This window comes from Sus scrofa, chromosome 8 (genome assembly GCF_054392235.1).
Source record: "Sus scrofa isolate SSC_HxYL_T2T_F1_AM1 chromosome 8, Sscrofa_HxYL_maternal_Yorkshire_Landrace_v2.0, whole genome shotgun sequence".
NCBI lineage: Eukaryota > Metazoa > Chordata > Mammalia > Artiodactyla > Suidae > Sus > Sus scrofa.
The window spans coordinates 48,286,018-48,301,828 of NC_139390.1; the positions used below are offsets into that span (position 1 = coordinate 48,286,018).

Consider the following 15,811-nt stretch of genomic DNA (forward strand, 5'->3'; position numbering starts at 1 on the left):
GGGTTCTGTGTACACTCCACAGTGCAGAAGGATGGACCAGAATGAACACTTCATCTAGAATTTTAATAATAAAAATCTGAAGGAAAAAAATTACTGAGTTTCAGTTTCTACCACCTTCCCCTTATCTTTGTAAACGTTTGGCCTTTCACTAACAGCTAGTTTCCCACCAAGGCCAGAAACCTACATAATAAAAAATTAACAATGCAAATGAAAATGGGCCCAGAAAAAATATTTTCGATTACTTCTATTGACGGAAATACATCTGTCTCCACGAATACGTCCTTTGAACACGTCTAAGAGAATTCAGTGAACCGCTGTCCACTGCTCATGCAGGACGCTGCGATGTAGGGTCGGAAACTTAACATCATGGAAAAACTGGAGAGTTAGTGTTACAAGGCCAAGATTAAGCTGCTTTGCGTTTGCTATGGTCCTTCACACCACAGGCTGAAGTGCTCGCAGAGACTAGGTGGGACTGGCGGGAACTTGGACTTAGGTACTGCAAGCCCTCCTTCCCACACCAGACAATGTCTGCCGTTGACATGAGATTAGGATGTGCTTTGACTGTTAAATATGCATGAGGATAAAATAGCTTAAGTTTCTAAATCTATGTAGTGCGATCCACATGCTTTTTAATTTCATGTTGCAACTTTTTACGTAACTATGGTATGGTGGCCCAAGATGCGAAATAGAGCAAATCGTTCGACCAAGTATTTAAAGTAAATGTAAAAAAAACGCCAAATCAAAGTCGGAAAAATCCAACCTGGATACGGTAGAAGTGCCAATACTTTGGGTGTTGCGAGATTCCAATCAGTCCCGGGCCGCAGAGAATTAATCCCTTGTGAATTAATCCGTCTTCCCCAGCACACGCTTCGCATGTACCTGCCTGTGCACCTGCACAAGGCAAAGACCCAAGTTCAGGGGCTTTGTCTTCAAAGAACAAAGATTCGCCGTGTGGCTCTCCCGCCGCTGCAGAAGATCAGAGCAGCGTCGGGGACCCCAGACGCCCGCTGAGCCGCGCCCCAGGACCGCCCCCGCGAGGATTTCCGCCCCGCCCCCATCCTTGCCTCCAGGAGGTCCCCGGGCCCCCGCCCACCCGGCCTCTTCCCCCGCGAGCCCCGCAGCCAGGCCCCCCGGGTCCCCACCTCAGCCCCCCGGGAGGGCCCTGGGTTCCTCTCCTCACAACCCCCCCCCCCCGCCCACCTTGACCCCGCCCCCTGCCCCATCCCCAGCGGCTCCGGCCCTCACCTCACAAGAGCCGGGCGGCCACCTCTGGCCCCTTTAAGCGCCGCGCCCCCGCCCCTGCGGTCCCCGCCCCCTCCTGGGGCCGGGGCGGGGGCCCGGGGCCAATGGCTGCCGCTCTCCTCCCGCGCTCCTCCCGCGCGGGCTGCGGCTCCTCCCGCGGGAGAGAACTGTCAGCGCGCGGCGGCGGCGGCGGGCCAGCATCGTCATATGACCGGCCGGCGGCCCCGGCGCCGAGCAGACTCCCGCCGCCGCGATGGCCCCGCCGCCGCCCCCGGCCGCGCGCTGAGCCGGCCGCGCGCCGCGGGAGCCGCAGCCGCGGCGTCATGGCCCCGACCCTGCTCCAGAGGCTCTTCAACAAGAAGGGCGGAGGCAGCTCCGCGGCAGCGGCGGCCCCTGGCCGTGCGCCTCGAGAGGGACCTGCCTTCAGGTGAGGGGCGGGGAGCAGGGGGGAGGGGCCGCCCCTCCGCTCCCGTGGTCCCTCGGGGGCCCGTGTGCTCGCGCGGCCGGGAGCCGGGGTTGCGGGGCCTCGGGCGGCAGCTCCAGCCCATTGTGTGCGCGCCCATGCCCTGAACTTGGTGTTCAGCTGTCCCCCTGCCTCGCCGAATGACAAGTTCCCGGCCGGCTGGTTGGGAGTGTGTGGTTTCCACGTCGCTGGGGTGGGGGTGGGGGCTTGGGGCCGCGTGGTGCGCGCAGGGGGCTGAGGTGTGGTGGCGAAATGGCTGAGATTCCAGCCGAGCGAAGCCGACGCCTGTGCCTGTACTCATGCCTCGACTCATGCTTCGGAGGAGGGATGCCTGGCCTTGAACGCGCTTCGTGCTGATTTCTCTCCTGTCTCCGACAGCCTAGTGAGATGGGTGCGATGATAACGCCCATTTTACAGCTGAGCGAAGAGAGAGAGAGTCACGGAACCCAAGCAGCCGGCCGGGCCTCCGCAGCCGAACCTCCTTTGACCCCAGCGCTTTGACCGCAGAATCCAGTCTTTGAAATCTCTAGGTTGTCCCGCTTTCAAAGCTACGTTTTAAAAGAGGCCTTGGAATCCCCTATATAGCCTCTCAGCACGCTTATATTGAGAAGTTCAGTTACTTACCATTAACAATTCTTATTTTTCTAGCAGATGTTTTATTGAGCATCTACTTCCAACTCTGAGGCTGGGGTCATTTTTGGCTAAAATGGCTTGCAAAAACGGTGGATTATTAGAGGAGTATAAGTGTAAGAAGACTTGAAAGTTTCAAAGGAAACTTTGAAAACATTTTGCATTAAGTTTTAGGTTCTAGGTTTTGCTTATTTTAAATTCCGCTCATTTAAAGCACACACAGCCTCTCACCACAGTTGTGGACATTACCAGTATTTTGTATTACTGGTGAGTGTGTGGGTGTGTGGTGTTGTTTGAAAAGTAAATAGTGAGGACTTGACGCTACCTGAAATTCTCATTTTTTTTTTTTTTTAAGGCTAACGGAATCCTTATAATTTGAGTGGGGAATTTATTCCTTTCACTGCTTTGGGTCCTGGTGATGCTGTGTCCTCTCTCCCAATGGTAGAATTTCTTCTCCTCCCTCCCAGCAACCCAGACTCCATGGGGGGGAGCAAAACCTGGAGAGAAAAAGTCATGTGTTGCAGGTGCCTTTGCCTAGGTAGCCCTTGTGGAGGACATTAAAGCCCTCTGAATGTTGGTGGAGATGGTGAGTTTTACCTGCCACATTTTCCTGTGCCCTCTGCTCATATGCCCGCCACCATGTTCTCCATCCCCAAATCTAACTGGAGTGGATTTTGAACAAAAAAACTGTGGCTATATTTAGGGCCTGGCCATATTAGGGAAACGGATTCTAACTTGGTGGGAACATTTTCTGTAGTGTTCTGACTTCCCATCGGTGTCTAGGGAAGAGCAGGAAATTGTGCCAGGGACTGTTTTTTTGGGTGTTTGTTGACCTCATTGGGATTTTCAACAAGTTTTGGTGATGAGTGCCTTTACGAGAATTGGAGATCTTTGGGCTCCCTCAGCAGGGTCCCTGCTAAGGGCTCAGTGTGGACAAAGACGTGAAGTAAAGACCTGAAGTAAAGACGTGAAGTAAAGATGTGAAGTAGAGACGTGAGGCAAAGAAGATGAGGACCAATCAACCATGACCCATCACATCGACCCAGGGTGCCCAAGCCAACCTTTCTTCCTGTTCTCCTCACCTGACTTAACTCTCAGGTGCTTTTCACCTTTCCTGGGCAAAATTTCCCTTTCTTGCTACAGAATAATGACCTTGTGCTTCATTTTTTCCAGATTTAGCCAAATAGGATATGGCACGTTTATTTGGGGGAGAGGAAGGAACTACCTCAGACAGGGCAGGAGCTCCTCTTGGGAGCCCACTTTGTAGAAGTTAAGGGAAGACCCTTAACTTCTTGACATGTTAACTTCTTAACATGCTTAACATGTTTGACATGAATTTGTTCTTCAGTGCATTTAAATACGGGCTGTAACTTGTAGATCTTGAGAATGACAGGAAGATCCTGGTAGGCTTTGGGGGCAGTTTTGTAGCATAGATTGCCATATATTTTCTGGGGGGAACCTAAGTCAAAGTAAGATCTAATTTTTATTTATATCTTTTTTGCTTTAAAGATTTTAGCTCTCTGTTCTCTTGTGATGGACTTCCACGAGTTATTTTAAACTCTTCCCCACTTCTCTACAGTCTTGCCCTGGACATTTCCCTGGTCACTCTTATGCATGACCTCGTTACTTCTCCGAGTGTCCTACTGTTCCCTCGTCCCTCCCGTTCTCACTGTAGTTGCCCAGAGAGGAACTTTGCTGTCCAGTGTAAGGACCTTACATCACAGATCATTTTCAGATCTTCATGCTTTCTGGCATTCCACCTTAAGTATGTTCATCTTCAGGATCTCTACAAGCAACCCTTTTCTTAGTTTTGAGGAGAGAGCTTGCTAGGAAAAACATAAAATGAATCAGAAGAGGAGTTCCCATTGTGGTGCAGCAGAAATGAATTCGACTAGTATCCAGGAAGATGTGGATTTGATCCTGGCCTTACTCAGTGGGTCAGGGATCCGGTGTTGCTGTGAGCTGTGGTGTAGGTCGAAGATGTGGCTTGAATCTGCTGTGGCTGTGGCTGTGGTGTAGGCTGGAAGCTGTAGCTCCAATTCTATCCCAGCCTGGGAACTTCCATATGCCACAGGTGCAGCCCTAAAAAGCGAAAAAAAAAAAAAAAAAAAAAAAATCTGAAGAGATTGAATTTACATGTTTGGGGGAAGTAGTTATGACCAGTATATGTAAAATGTAAGCTCTAATTAAAGTAATAAAGTTGCATTGTAATCTTGAAATTTGAGAGAATTCTCTATTTGCTGGTCTTTACAATGCTTTCTTTTTTAACTAATTGATGCATAAATATATATTTGAATAACCTTTTCCCCCCCAGGATAAGTAGAACAAAATGAGGTTATTTGTCTAGTGGTTCAAATGAGAAGTAGAATTGGGTTTTGGTTCCCTTGGATTTTAGGTCAGCATGTTCATTTAGGAATTTTTCTTTTTGGCCAGGCCTGCAGCCTGCGGAAGTTCCCAGGCCAAGGATCCAACCTATGCCGTAGCAGTGACCTGAGCTGCTGCAGTGACAACACTGGATCCTTAACCTGCTGCCACAAGGGAACACCTCATTTAGGAACTTTTAAAAGCCAAGATGTGCCTACTGACTTCTTATGAGTGGTTCAAATTTAAAGTTTCACCTTAAGATGTTTTTTAAAATGTCTCTGGTAAATTTGTGGACCAGTTTCCACTTCAAATATGTATACAAGAGGGAGGTAAAAAAGACCATGTGTTGTCAGATATCTTGTTTTGGACCAGTTAGATGAAGGGAGTAAGCATGTGTACCACCTGGGCTCTAAGGAGCTGATGGAAGCGGTTCAGCTGCTGGTACTAGCTGGGTAAATGCCACTCCCCTCCAGTCCTGAATATCTGAGGCCAAATGGCCTAGTTAGTGCTAATCCACATTGTTCTGTTAGGACAAATTTAACTAATCTGTTCCAGGGTTAGTATAATTTAATCCCCTTATCATCATCATCGGATAGTGTCTGATGCTCCTCTCATGGGCTCGTGGCTTCCTGCTCCCCCTGCACTGACTTGAGGCAGGACAGCCTAAAGGACAGCAGTCACACACCAAGATGAATCAAGAGAGAGAACACATTGGAAACTCTTAACAGGAAGATAATGCAGGTACTGATAAAAAGTAAATCCTTATACTTGGTCCAGCATCGAGATCTTCCTTGGTGCGACTGCACATGGGACAGGAGGGCTTCCTCTCCCCACTGCCAGTTCCCAGGGTGCAAGCATTTCTAGGGAGATATTCCTACAGCAGGGGGCCGAATATTCTGGAAAAAACACAGATCAGCTCCACTATATTTGTGTTCTTAAAGACTATAACATAAGACTTGTGATATGTAAATGACAGTTTTGATTTCTTCCTACTGCTTTTCAAAAGGCTTCCTGGAGATCTCTTTGCTGCCTGTTCTGGATTCATGGCCATACTCCCCACATCATCTCTCCTTGTCCTGAGCCAGGCATGCACTCTGGGGGTTATTAGAGGTTTGGGGCTGGTCTCTCTACAGTGGTGGGTTCTGTTAAAAGCACTCAGAGGACAAGCTGAGGAAACATTGATTTTGTCTTGCCTCAAGCAGTGTGTTGTCATGGGACCCAGAATGTCTCCATTTCCCTGGGCCTCATTTTCATCATTTGTAGCATGACATGCTCATCCTGTGTAATAAGGTTGTTGATGAGGTAATATTTTTGAAAATCCTTTGAAAATAATAAAATTTGGTACATGGCATTCAGTATCATTTGTTTTGAGGCTTTACCAAAATTATTTTTCAGAGGCTATTTTCTCTATGTGTAGATGGGAGACTAAAGGCAGAACAGAAGTGACATGTTTTTATTTACTTATTTATTTATTTTTTTACCTTGATAGTGTCAGTGATGGAACAGACTGAATTTTCAGAGGAGTGTTAAGGACCTCAGCAGGCAGTTGCTCAGACCGGGTGGAGGTGCTTGGGTGTTTAGGAATAGTTTAAGGGGTATGATGCATTTTTTAGAATTATTTGCAAGTTTTTCTTGTCAAGAACACAGTCTTACTGGAGTTCCCTGGTAGGCTAGCAGTTAAGGATTCTTCATTGCCACTGCTGTGGCTCAATCCCTGGCCTCGGAACTTCTGTGTGCCCTGGGCATGGCGGAAAAAAAAACCCAAAAAAACAACACAATGTTATTTAAGCAGAAGGGGGAAATGTGTTAAAGTGAGACAGTTGTGCAGTAGCTGATACTCCACAGCAGCCAAATCATTATTTTACATTTTATATCTATATGCATACACACTCATGCACATATGTATACAACCACGTGTATGTGTGTGTATATATACGTACACATGGGAAGGTATTCTCTAGAAAAAGTAAAAGCAAAGTATAAATTTATAAATAATATTTAAGATAGGAGTGTGTGGTTGATTACGTATGTGTGCAGGAGGGTTAGCAGCACTGAACACCACATTCACAGTGGTGGTCAAGTGGTGGGTGAAAACTCTTCTGTGTTTTATTTTTTGCTGGTATTTTGGATTTTGCTTTTAAGGAATTTGTGTTGTTTTTGTGATTTAAGTTATTTTAAATGTTTAGTCTTCAGAGTGTTTTACATGATGAGGGAGGGAGGAAGTGTAACATTTGTGGAGAAACCTGATTTGAATAAGAACTCTTTATAGGCTCTTACCTCTTTGTTAAAATAACTGGTAGTTCCTGTTATTAAAAGGAATATGCTGTGAATTTTAATGTACTTAGCACCTAAGTTCATTGTAATCCTTAGGAGGCTGGTTTAATTGGTGAGCTTGATAATTGTAGGCAGTTTACATGTACACAATTTTTACATGCACCCCGCCCCCAGCCAGCTTGGTCTCCACCAGGGCTCATCAAAGTTTCAGAGCTGTACCCAGCTCTCCAGTTGGTGATCAAGAGAGATCTAATTAAGATTTATTTGAAATATGTTTGGGAAATGGTGATGTAACCTTTTACATTTGGGGGAACTTGTATGAGATAAGGGGCTGGGATTGGATGTTTTTAAAGCCAAGACACGCATTACAATTTTAAGTTCTGAAATGTGAACTGGTTGTGTTACAGGCATTTGTTTGACTTAGGAGGTGGTCTTGAGAGGTGGGCCGGGCAGGTGGTCTTTTACTGCATGGAGTGTAGATATACAGGGGTGGTTGGTTTCTGTCGAGGTGTCATTTTGCCTGCTTTGCCTGTGAGGTCAGCTTAAGGCCGCCGCTGCTGCCTTGGCAAAGGAAGCTGCAAAGATTGTCACTGTACTCACAAAATCCTTTGGCTGCCAGTGTGAACTCCCGGTGGGTGAATCAGATTTGGGAACCAATACAGTGCTTTATTTCCCCAGCCACCGTTTTGCTTGATGTGGGCGAAAAGGAACACATGTTGTCTCCTGATGGTCCAAGTCCCCGGCTGGTGTGAATGGTTAGGCCTGCACCGTGAGAGCAGGTCCTTGGCTGTACAAGCCAGTCAGTCTTCCCCTTGGCGGGCAAGAGTGCTGAAATATTTGGTAAGTTCCTACTTACCAAGCATTCTTTTTATCTCAGCTTTGTGGAAAAAAAAAAAAAAAAAAAAGGATCATTATGTAAAAGAGAAAAAAACAGGATGGACTTTTCCAGCTAACTGGGCATGTAACAGTGATTTCCTTCAACTCCACCCCATCCGTAAATGGAATGTCTGTGACTCACTGCTCAGGGCCACACAGGCACTTCTATGAGGATGGAGGGAGATGGGCTGCCATCCTGCTTGTGTTCAGCGAGAACCCATACAGCTGCCTTTAGAATGGACTTCTGAAAAGGACAATGTGCCTTATCCTGCATCATATACATATTTCTTATTGCACTTTCTTATTTTGGTGCCCAAACAATATGGCATATTAAGTGCAGTTAATGCAGCCATGAACACTTTAACATTGTGGGTACGTGTTGTAGGGCAGGGTGCTTGTTCTGCTACATAGGATTTTAGCGTTTGCCTGAGTCTGGATCCCTGGCTGTCATGTTCCTCTCTAACTGTATGTTGTCCATTTTTGTATATATTTATGATATTTTTCTAGCTCTTTGTCCCTAAATCTTGCTTAATTTGTAGATTGTGTTCTAGAACTTGTGCACAGTGTAGTGTTAGAAAGAGATACATAACTCTTTATAAAGATGGTATCACCCCACTTGAGACTTTTTAATCATAAATAAGAGCATTTCTGTATTTGAGATAATACAGCTTTAAATAAATGATCACTGGTGTCTGATTATTCATGCATGTCTACTTGAAAGTGACCACCAGTTCATGCAGGGTGTTAAGTGAGGGTGGTCAAGAGGCAGTAGGAATTCATTCCCCACAGCTGATGGGGACAGACTGGGAACCTACATATCTGGTGGGGACCTCAGTCTAGTTTCCAGTAAACTTGCATGTTGGAAGTTACTCATGTAATCATACAGCATGTGTCAACAACCTAAATAAAGTGTGTGTTTATGGCAGAAATATTTTTCTAGGGAAATTAATAATCTGTTTATTTGAATATAACTTGGGTTACATTGTGTAATAGATGTCAGTAGAGATGAAACACGTACATGAATTTACTGGACAGCTTAACCTAACCTAAGAAACGTACTAACTTTAAACTGGTTTATCTGGTTTTCCCTGATTTAAGTATACTTGAGACCCTGTAATGCTAAATGCAGCATTGCTAAGATTTACTTGTCCAGCAGTCATCGTTCAATTTTATTTATTGTTTGTGGCCTACTCTGACAAAACGGTGTGTGTGTTTAAACATATTATCCATGAGACTTTTCACAGAATACTTTGTCATTTATTTTAATGATTAACAAACAGAAAACTAGCATTTGCTTACAAGTAAATATCAGTTAAATGGAATTGACTGAATGTTTGCATTTCAGTGGTAAATTCTGCTCCCTAACTTTCCATTCAGTTTCCATGGCAACACTGTCCCTTCACAAGCTGAAGACAAGTTAGATGTTAACCTGCACATTCCTGAAGAGATAAAACAGGTGTTGATTTAGGATGTGTTAGGAAGAAGCAGCAAAATCACCATTCTGATCAGTTCTGCCATTCACACCTTATATGTACTTAAAATTGCCAACTCTCATTCCCCAGTGTACCCAGAAAACCAAGAATTTTCTTTTTTCTGTCTTATGGTTGAAACCTTCTGGGTGATGAGGGAGAATTTAGTGTGTTTGTTATCATTTGGCTCTTAATTAACTATCCTCATTTACTCAAGGTCTCTTCTAAAACATGATTGAGAAATGTAGCAGGAGTGTCTTTTAAATTTGCCAATTTTTTTTTTTTTTCTTTTTGGGGCTATACCTGCGGCATATGGAAGTTCCCAGGGTAGGGGTTGAATTGGAGCTATAGCTGCTGGCCTACACTACAGCCAAAGCAGCGTGGGATCTGAGCCACATCTGCGACCTATACTGCAGCTCATGGCAACACAGATCCCTAACCTACTGAGTGAGGTCAGGTATCAAACCTGCATCCTCATGGATACTAGTTGGGTTTGTAACCCACTGAGCCATAACTGAAACTCCCATTAAATTTGCCACTTTACTTTTTAATTTTTTTGTCCTTTGGGGGCTGCACTGAGGCTTATGGAAGTTCCCAGGCTAGGGACTGAATCGGAGCTGTAGCTGCTGGCCTGCACCATAGCCGCAGCAATGTCAGATCTGAGCTGCGTCTGTGACCTACACAACTCACAGGAACATTGGATCCTTAACTTGCTGAGCGAGGCCAGGGATCTATCCTGTGTCCTCGTGGATGCCAGTCAGATTCGTTTCCGCTGAGCCACTATGGGAACTCCTAAATTTGTCACTTTAAAGCACACATTTGAAAGTAATTGAATGAAACAAGAACATATGTGTTAAAATTAGAGGGTGGATGTGGAGTTCTTGTAATCTGAGAGTTTTGTAAACTGATGATCCTTAAAGATTGTCTGGTGTTCCAGCATCTGACCCTTGACATATTATATTTGAAAGAATCCATTAGCTGTTTTTTTTTTTTTTTTTTTTTCTTTTTTTAAGCAGAGACCTGCCTTTCTTGATGTTTTTGGCACATATTGTGTCATTTTTCAAAGGAATCTTGTTATAGACAACTCAGTTCCCATCTTTCCATTAATATGAATCACTTGTTTTTCTGGTATCAAAATCATAGGGTAGGAGTTCCCTTTGTGATTCAGCGGGTTAAGAACGTGGCATAGTCTCCATGAAGATGTAGGTTCAATCCCTGGCATTGCTCCATGGGTTAAGGATTCAGGCTTGCTGCAAGCTGTGGTGTAGGTCCCAGGTGCAACTTGGATCTGGTGTTGCTATGGCTGTGGGGTAGGCCTCAGCTGTAGCTCTGATTCAACCCCTGGCCTGGGAACGTCTATATGCCACAGGTGCGGCTGTTAAAAAAAAAAAAAGCACAGGGTTAATACTCTAGACCTGCCCCTTCCTCAGAAAAACAAAACAGAACAAAACAAACAAAAGACAAACAAAGAAACACCTAAAAAGGCGAGTAATATATCTGAACCCCAGTTATAAAGTCCCACAGCTGTTGAAAGCATCCTGTAGAAAACATGTTATTTATAATTTAAATAATATCTGTGAACCTCTGAAATTACTAGCTGTGTGTGTTGATCAGTGTAAAACATTTTCGATACTTTAAAATGTTTTTTTGACCATGCCCACGACATGTGGAAGTTCCCAGGCCAGGGAATGAACCTGTTCCACAGCAGTGACCCAAGCTGCTGCAGTGATAACACTGAATCTTTAACCCTGCTGTGCCACAAGGGAACTCCCTGTTCTGTACTTTGTAGATTCATTGAGTTTTTGTGTGGCTTGCTAAAACTGAAATGCATTATAGAATGAAATGAGCCAATGGGTTCTTTCAAATATAAGGTATAGCACACTGGAAGTTCCTGTTGTGGCTCAGTGGTAATGAGCGTGACTAGTATCCATAGGGATTCGGGTCCTATCCCTGGCCTTGCTCAGTGGGTTAAGGACCTGGCGTTGCTGTGAACTGTGGTATAGGTCACAGACATGGCTTAGATCCTGCGTTGCTCTGGCTGTGGTGTTGACTGGCAGCTACAGCCTGGATTTGACCCCTAGGCTGGGAAATTACATATGCTGTGGGTGTGGCCCTAAAAAGCGCATGCACACACATGATATAGCACATTTAATTGTAAAAACAGCATTGGTATTTTGAAGCCTGCAGAGACTGTGTTTGCATGCTGTGTGAAGTGCACTCTTTGAAAAACAGATGGAATCATCTCTGCTCTCCATGTATGATGTTTCCATTTGGAACACTAACTTAAAGAGGGGTTTGCAAGTCTGACATGTTCTCTGGGAAGAGGTAGCCCAGACTAACATACCACTGATGATGGCCTCACTGTGAGAGGGAAGGAGCCCTGGGAAAACGCTTTCCTTGGGAGTCTTAACGCTGGCTGTTTGCCTTAGGATGGCACATGGTGAGCTAGTTGCCAGGGCAGTGGGGACTCCTGTCTCTGCCCTCAGGGCAAGGAGGTCCTCTGGGTCCCTTCCAAGTGTGCAATACTCCATGGAGACCCTGAAAAGTTGGTGTTGGCCCTCCTGCTTAATGCCATCTGGTCCTGAGCAATGGCTTATGAATTGAATTATGGTTTTATTCAAGATTATTAATTGTTAAATGCACCTGATTAAAAAGCAAACAATAGGAGTTCTGCTGTGGCACAATGGATTAAGAATCCAACTGCAGCAGCTCAAGTCGCTGCAGAGGGGCGGGTTTGATCCCTGTCTCGGCGCAGGGGTGTGGGTTGCTGCTGCAGCTGCAGCTCAGATTCAGTCCCTGGCCTGGGAACTTCCATATACTGTGGGTTCCCCCAATAAAAAATAAATAAATAAATGATATACATTGAAATATAAAGCTGTCAGTTCACACTCTTAATCTTTCTTCCCAAAGGCTACCATTATTACACCAGTTTCTTTTAGTATTTCCTCCTGGAAATATTCTATGCAAATACAAGAAAAAAGCATTCTTCTGATCACACAAAATGGTGGTTGCTGAACACACTGGTCAGGAAAGTGGCTAAATTGTGATGTTAGCTTCATGGGATATTATAGGATGTATAAATGAGTATAGAGACTATATTAATTAATCAATTGTATTTTTAATATAGTATATCAAATATATTAATGTATATTTAACATGTCAACAAATACATTAAATACTATACATTTATATATATGTTATGACATTATTATACAATATGAATGTTATATGTTATAATTGATATGTTCATATTTAATATAATATTAATGTAATCAAATGCTTGAGATGATAAATAAAAAATAAAAATCAATTGGGACCTACAAGATGAATACATTAGTAAAATGTCTAAATGTATGACCAAGGACTAGAAAGGAAAACAGAAAAATACAACAATTGATGCGATGGGGTAATGAACTTGCAGGTAAATATTCTTTAGAAAAATTTTCTTTACTGTTATAAAATAGTGTGGGCAAAAATAAAAATTAAGAAAAAATTATCTTATAATACAAATAACCATTTGTGGTTTTAAGATGTCTTTTTTGTATTGTAAACCTCATTAAGTAGCGGACGTATTATAGTCTGTCTCTATAAATGGCTTCTCTGACATCAAAAGATGCATGTAAGTAGCTGCTTCCTCAGAATGCTATAGGAGACCCTTCTAGTGTTTGTGGGGAGGGAACCGTCTGCCATGTGTTGGGCACTCTGCCAAGTGGCCTTTTCTTACCTCATCTTACTCCTGCCTCACAGTTGTTCTGTAAGGGTAGGGATTTCATTAGCTAATTTGTAGATCAGAAAGTTATAATTTATAGATGAAAAACTGAGGCTTGCTGGAGATCAATGTGTGGTTAACTGATGACGCTGGGAATTCAAACCCAAGGCCGTAGGGGGTCTGCGTTCCTTCTGCAGATTAGCATTTGAAGGACCTAAGAGGTTCCTGTTCTGTGGGGTTTATAAGCAAGTGTGAGGTCTAAATATTATTTCTAAGGACTTCCCTTTAATTGTGCAAATAACAGTTATTAAATTTAAAAAATACTTGGAAATACAGAGTAGTAGTTCAGGACCATGTCCTGCTCTCCTGTTAAAACACAAGGGATGAGTGAGGACCCTTTGGTCTGTCTGGATGGGGAGGCTTTACCTGGGAGGTGAGATCTGATGGATAGGGCTCAGGTGGAGAGGATGAAGACTTCTGACTTTAATGGTGCCCCTGGGTCTATGATGGATCAGTTACTTTGAAATAAGAGCACTCCTGGGAGGTGGGACCCACTGGGACCAGATTGTGCAGGGCCTTGCAAGCATTATTAATGTAAAGTTTGTTTGTTTTTGTTTTTTTGTCTTTTTCTAGGGCTGCATCTGCAGCATATGGAGATTTCCAGGCTAGGGGTCTATTTGGAGCTGTTGCCACCTGCCTACACCAGGGCCACAGCAATGCGGGAACTGAGCTGTGGTGTAGGTCTGCAACCTACACCACAGCTCACGGCAATGCCGGATCCTAACCCACTGAGCAAGGGCAGGGATCAAACCCGCAACCTCATGGTTCCTAGTCGGATTCGTTAACCACTGAGCCATGACGGGAACTCCAAGTTGTTTTTTTTTTTTTTTTTACGGGCCGCACCTGTGGCATATGGAAGTTCTGAGGCTAGGGATTGAATCAGAGCTATGGCTGCTGACCTACACTACAGCCACAGCAATGCCGGGTCCAAGCTGTGTCTGTGACCTAAACCACAGCTCATGGCAACGCTGATGCTTAACCCACTGAGCAAGGCCAGGGATCAAACCCACATCCTCATGGATACTAGTTGGATTTCTTTCTGTTGCACCACAATGGGAACTCCTAACGCTGAGTTTTAAATTTAGGTGACCCCCAAAGAGTAGTTGGAAGTCCTCAGTCCACACCTCAAGGGTTAATAGAAAAAGTAGGAACTCTGGGTTAGTGTTCTTGATTTCAGAGCCTCACGACCCCCTCTTATGATGTAGGGCACATCCTCTCTGAGTTTTGCCTTCTGTCTGTAAAATGGATGTAAAATGCCTTTCCCTGCAAGATTCTGAGGACTAGAAATCACAGTTATACCCACCACATAGTGCTTGGCACCTACCAGGCCTTTGATTAAAGGCAGCTCCTGTAAATCTCAGGGTGGGGTGCTGTCTTTCCCTCCAGCTCCGTCCCTGTGTTAGTCTCATCCCTAAGGATGTTGTGATTGCAGAGAAATGGCAGGTAGTCCGTCTTCACTGGCAGGGTCTTCACCAGTAGGGTCGTCACGAGTAGGGTCTTCACCAGCAGGGTCTTCATAAGCAGGGTCTTCACTGGCAGGGTCTTCACTAGCATGGTCTTCACTGGCAGGGTCTTCATCAGCAGGCCCTGGAGAGCCCCTGTGGTTCCAAATGTGGGAGGGGAGGCAGCTTGCTCATTATCAATGCCTTTGCTTAAAGTAGCCTAAATCTTGGTGCTGGGATCCAACCTAAAACAGGTTTACTGTCTAGGACATTCTTAGTCTTACCCTCATCCCCAATCCCACACCTTTCTTACCTCTAAAGGGTAAAAACCAATGGACAGAAGCCAGCAATGTCAAGCCCCCACCTCGATGGTTCCCTCCCAGCCTGTGGTAGAGTCATACTTGGTGTGGCTGTTGCTTGTGGGGAGGCCCCCCCCCCTTTAAATAAGGACTTTGCTTACAGCAGTTTTAGGATCATACTAAAACTGAGAGGAAGGTACAGATATTCCTCTATACCTGCTGCCCCCCACGCACAGCCTCACGCTTACCTGCATCCTCTCCAGATGGTGCATTTCTTACCAAGGACACACATCTACCATCGTCATCGTACAAGACTCCTCGTTTACTTTGGGCTCACCTCTTGGTCCTGTATATTCTCTGATTTTGGACAAAAATGACACATATCCTCCATTATCATATCATACAGAGTATTTTCACTGCCCTGAACATCCTCTGTGCTCTGCCTAGTCAGCTCTCTGGCAACCTCAGTATCTCTTTTTATACCCCAGGAGCTCCTTTTTCCCCCAGATATTTCCCCAACAGTTCTGCTTCACGTATTGATCAATTTCAATTAAGAGCCAAACAGATTCCCCAAATTGCATACCTACACCAAGGAGAGGACTTTGTGTTTGAATGCCAGTTAGATTTTTACAAACAGAAGGGGAGGATAATGGGGAAAGAGAGTCATTTGTCTCAAGCCAGACCAAGGACAGGCTTCCACTTGCTCAAGTAATCTCCTCTTCCTGGTGCGCTAAGTGCTGCCTGTGATCACGGGGCCCTGGTTTGGAGAAAGGCCTCCTGGTTCAGGAGGTGCAGCCCCGTGCACGCTCCACAGTTTGTCCATCACCATGTCTTGCTTCTCCCAACCCTCCTCCATTCAGATCCAGCTGGTGCTGGACTTTGGCCTCACAGCCGATGACTGTGTGCTGCTCTCCAGCTCACTGCAGCCAGTATGGCGTTTTACTGCCTGGACCATAAAAGTCAATATTGTGTTTCAAACAGCG

The 15,811-nt window shown here is 44.9% G+C and overlaps 2 protein-coding genes across 5 annotated transcripts in view; one reads left to right on the forward strand and one right to left on the reverse strand.

Moving 5' to 3' along the window:
- Positions 1-755: 755 nt before the first annotated feature.
- Positions 756-1,567, reverse strand: LOC146400462 (uncharacterized). Its single transcript, XM_084972178.1, has 2 exons — positions 1,246-1,567; positions 756-891 (listed from the first exon to the last, which is right to left on the reverse strand). The coding sequence occupies exon 1, from the start codon at positions 1,565-1,567 to the stop codon at positions 1,247-1,249; it is 321 nt and encodes a 106-aa protein (XP_084828304.1). The 3' UTR covers positions 756-891; position 1,246.
- The window catches only part of FNIP2 (folliculin interacting protein 2), a 135,728-nt gene continuing 121,321 nt past the window's right edge, over positions 1,405-15,811 (forward strand). For all 4 annotated transcript variants that reach the window (XR_002346652.2, XM_021101299.2, XM_021101300.2 and 1 more), the window contains exon 1: positions 1,405-1,669. Coding sequence is in view for 3 of the 4 variants with exons in the window: in XM_021101299.2 (XP_020956958.2) it covers positions 1,566-1,669 (104 nt within the window). In the remaining variant the exon portion in view is untranslated. The remainder of the gene's footprint in view (positions 1,670-15,811) is intronic.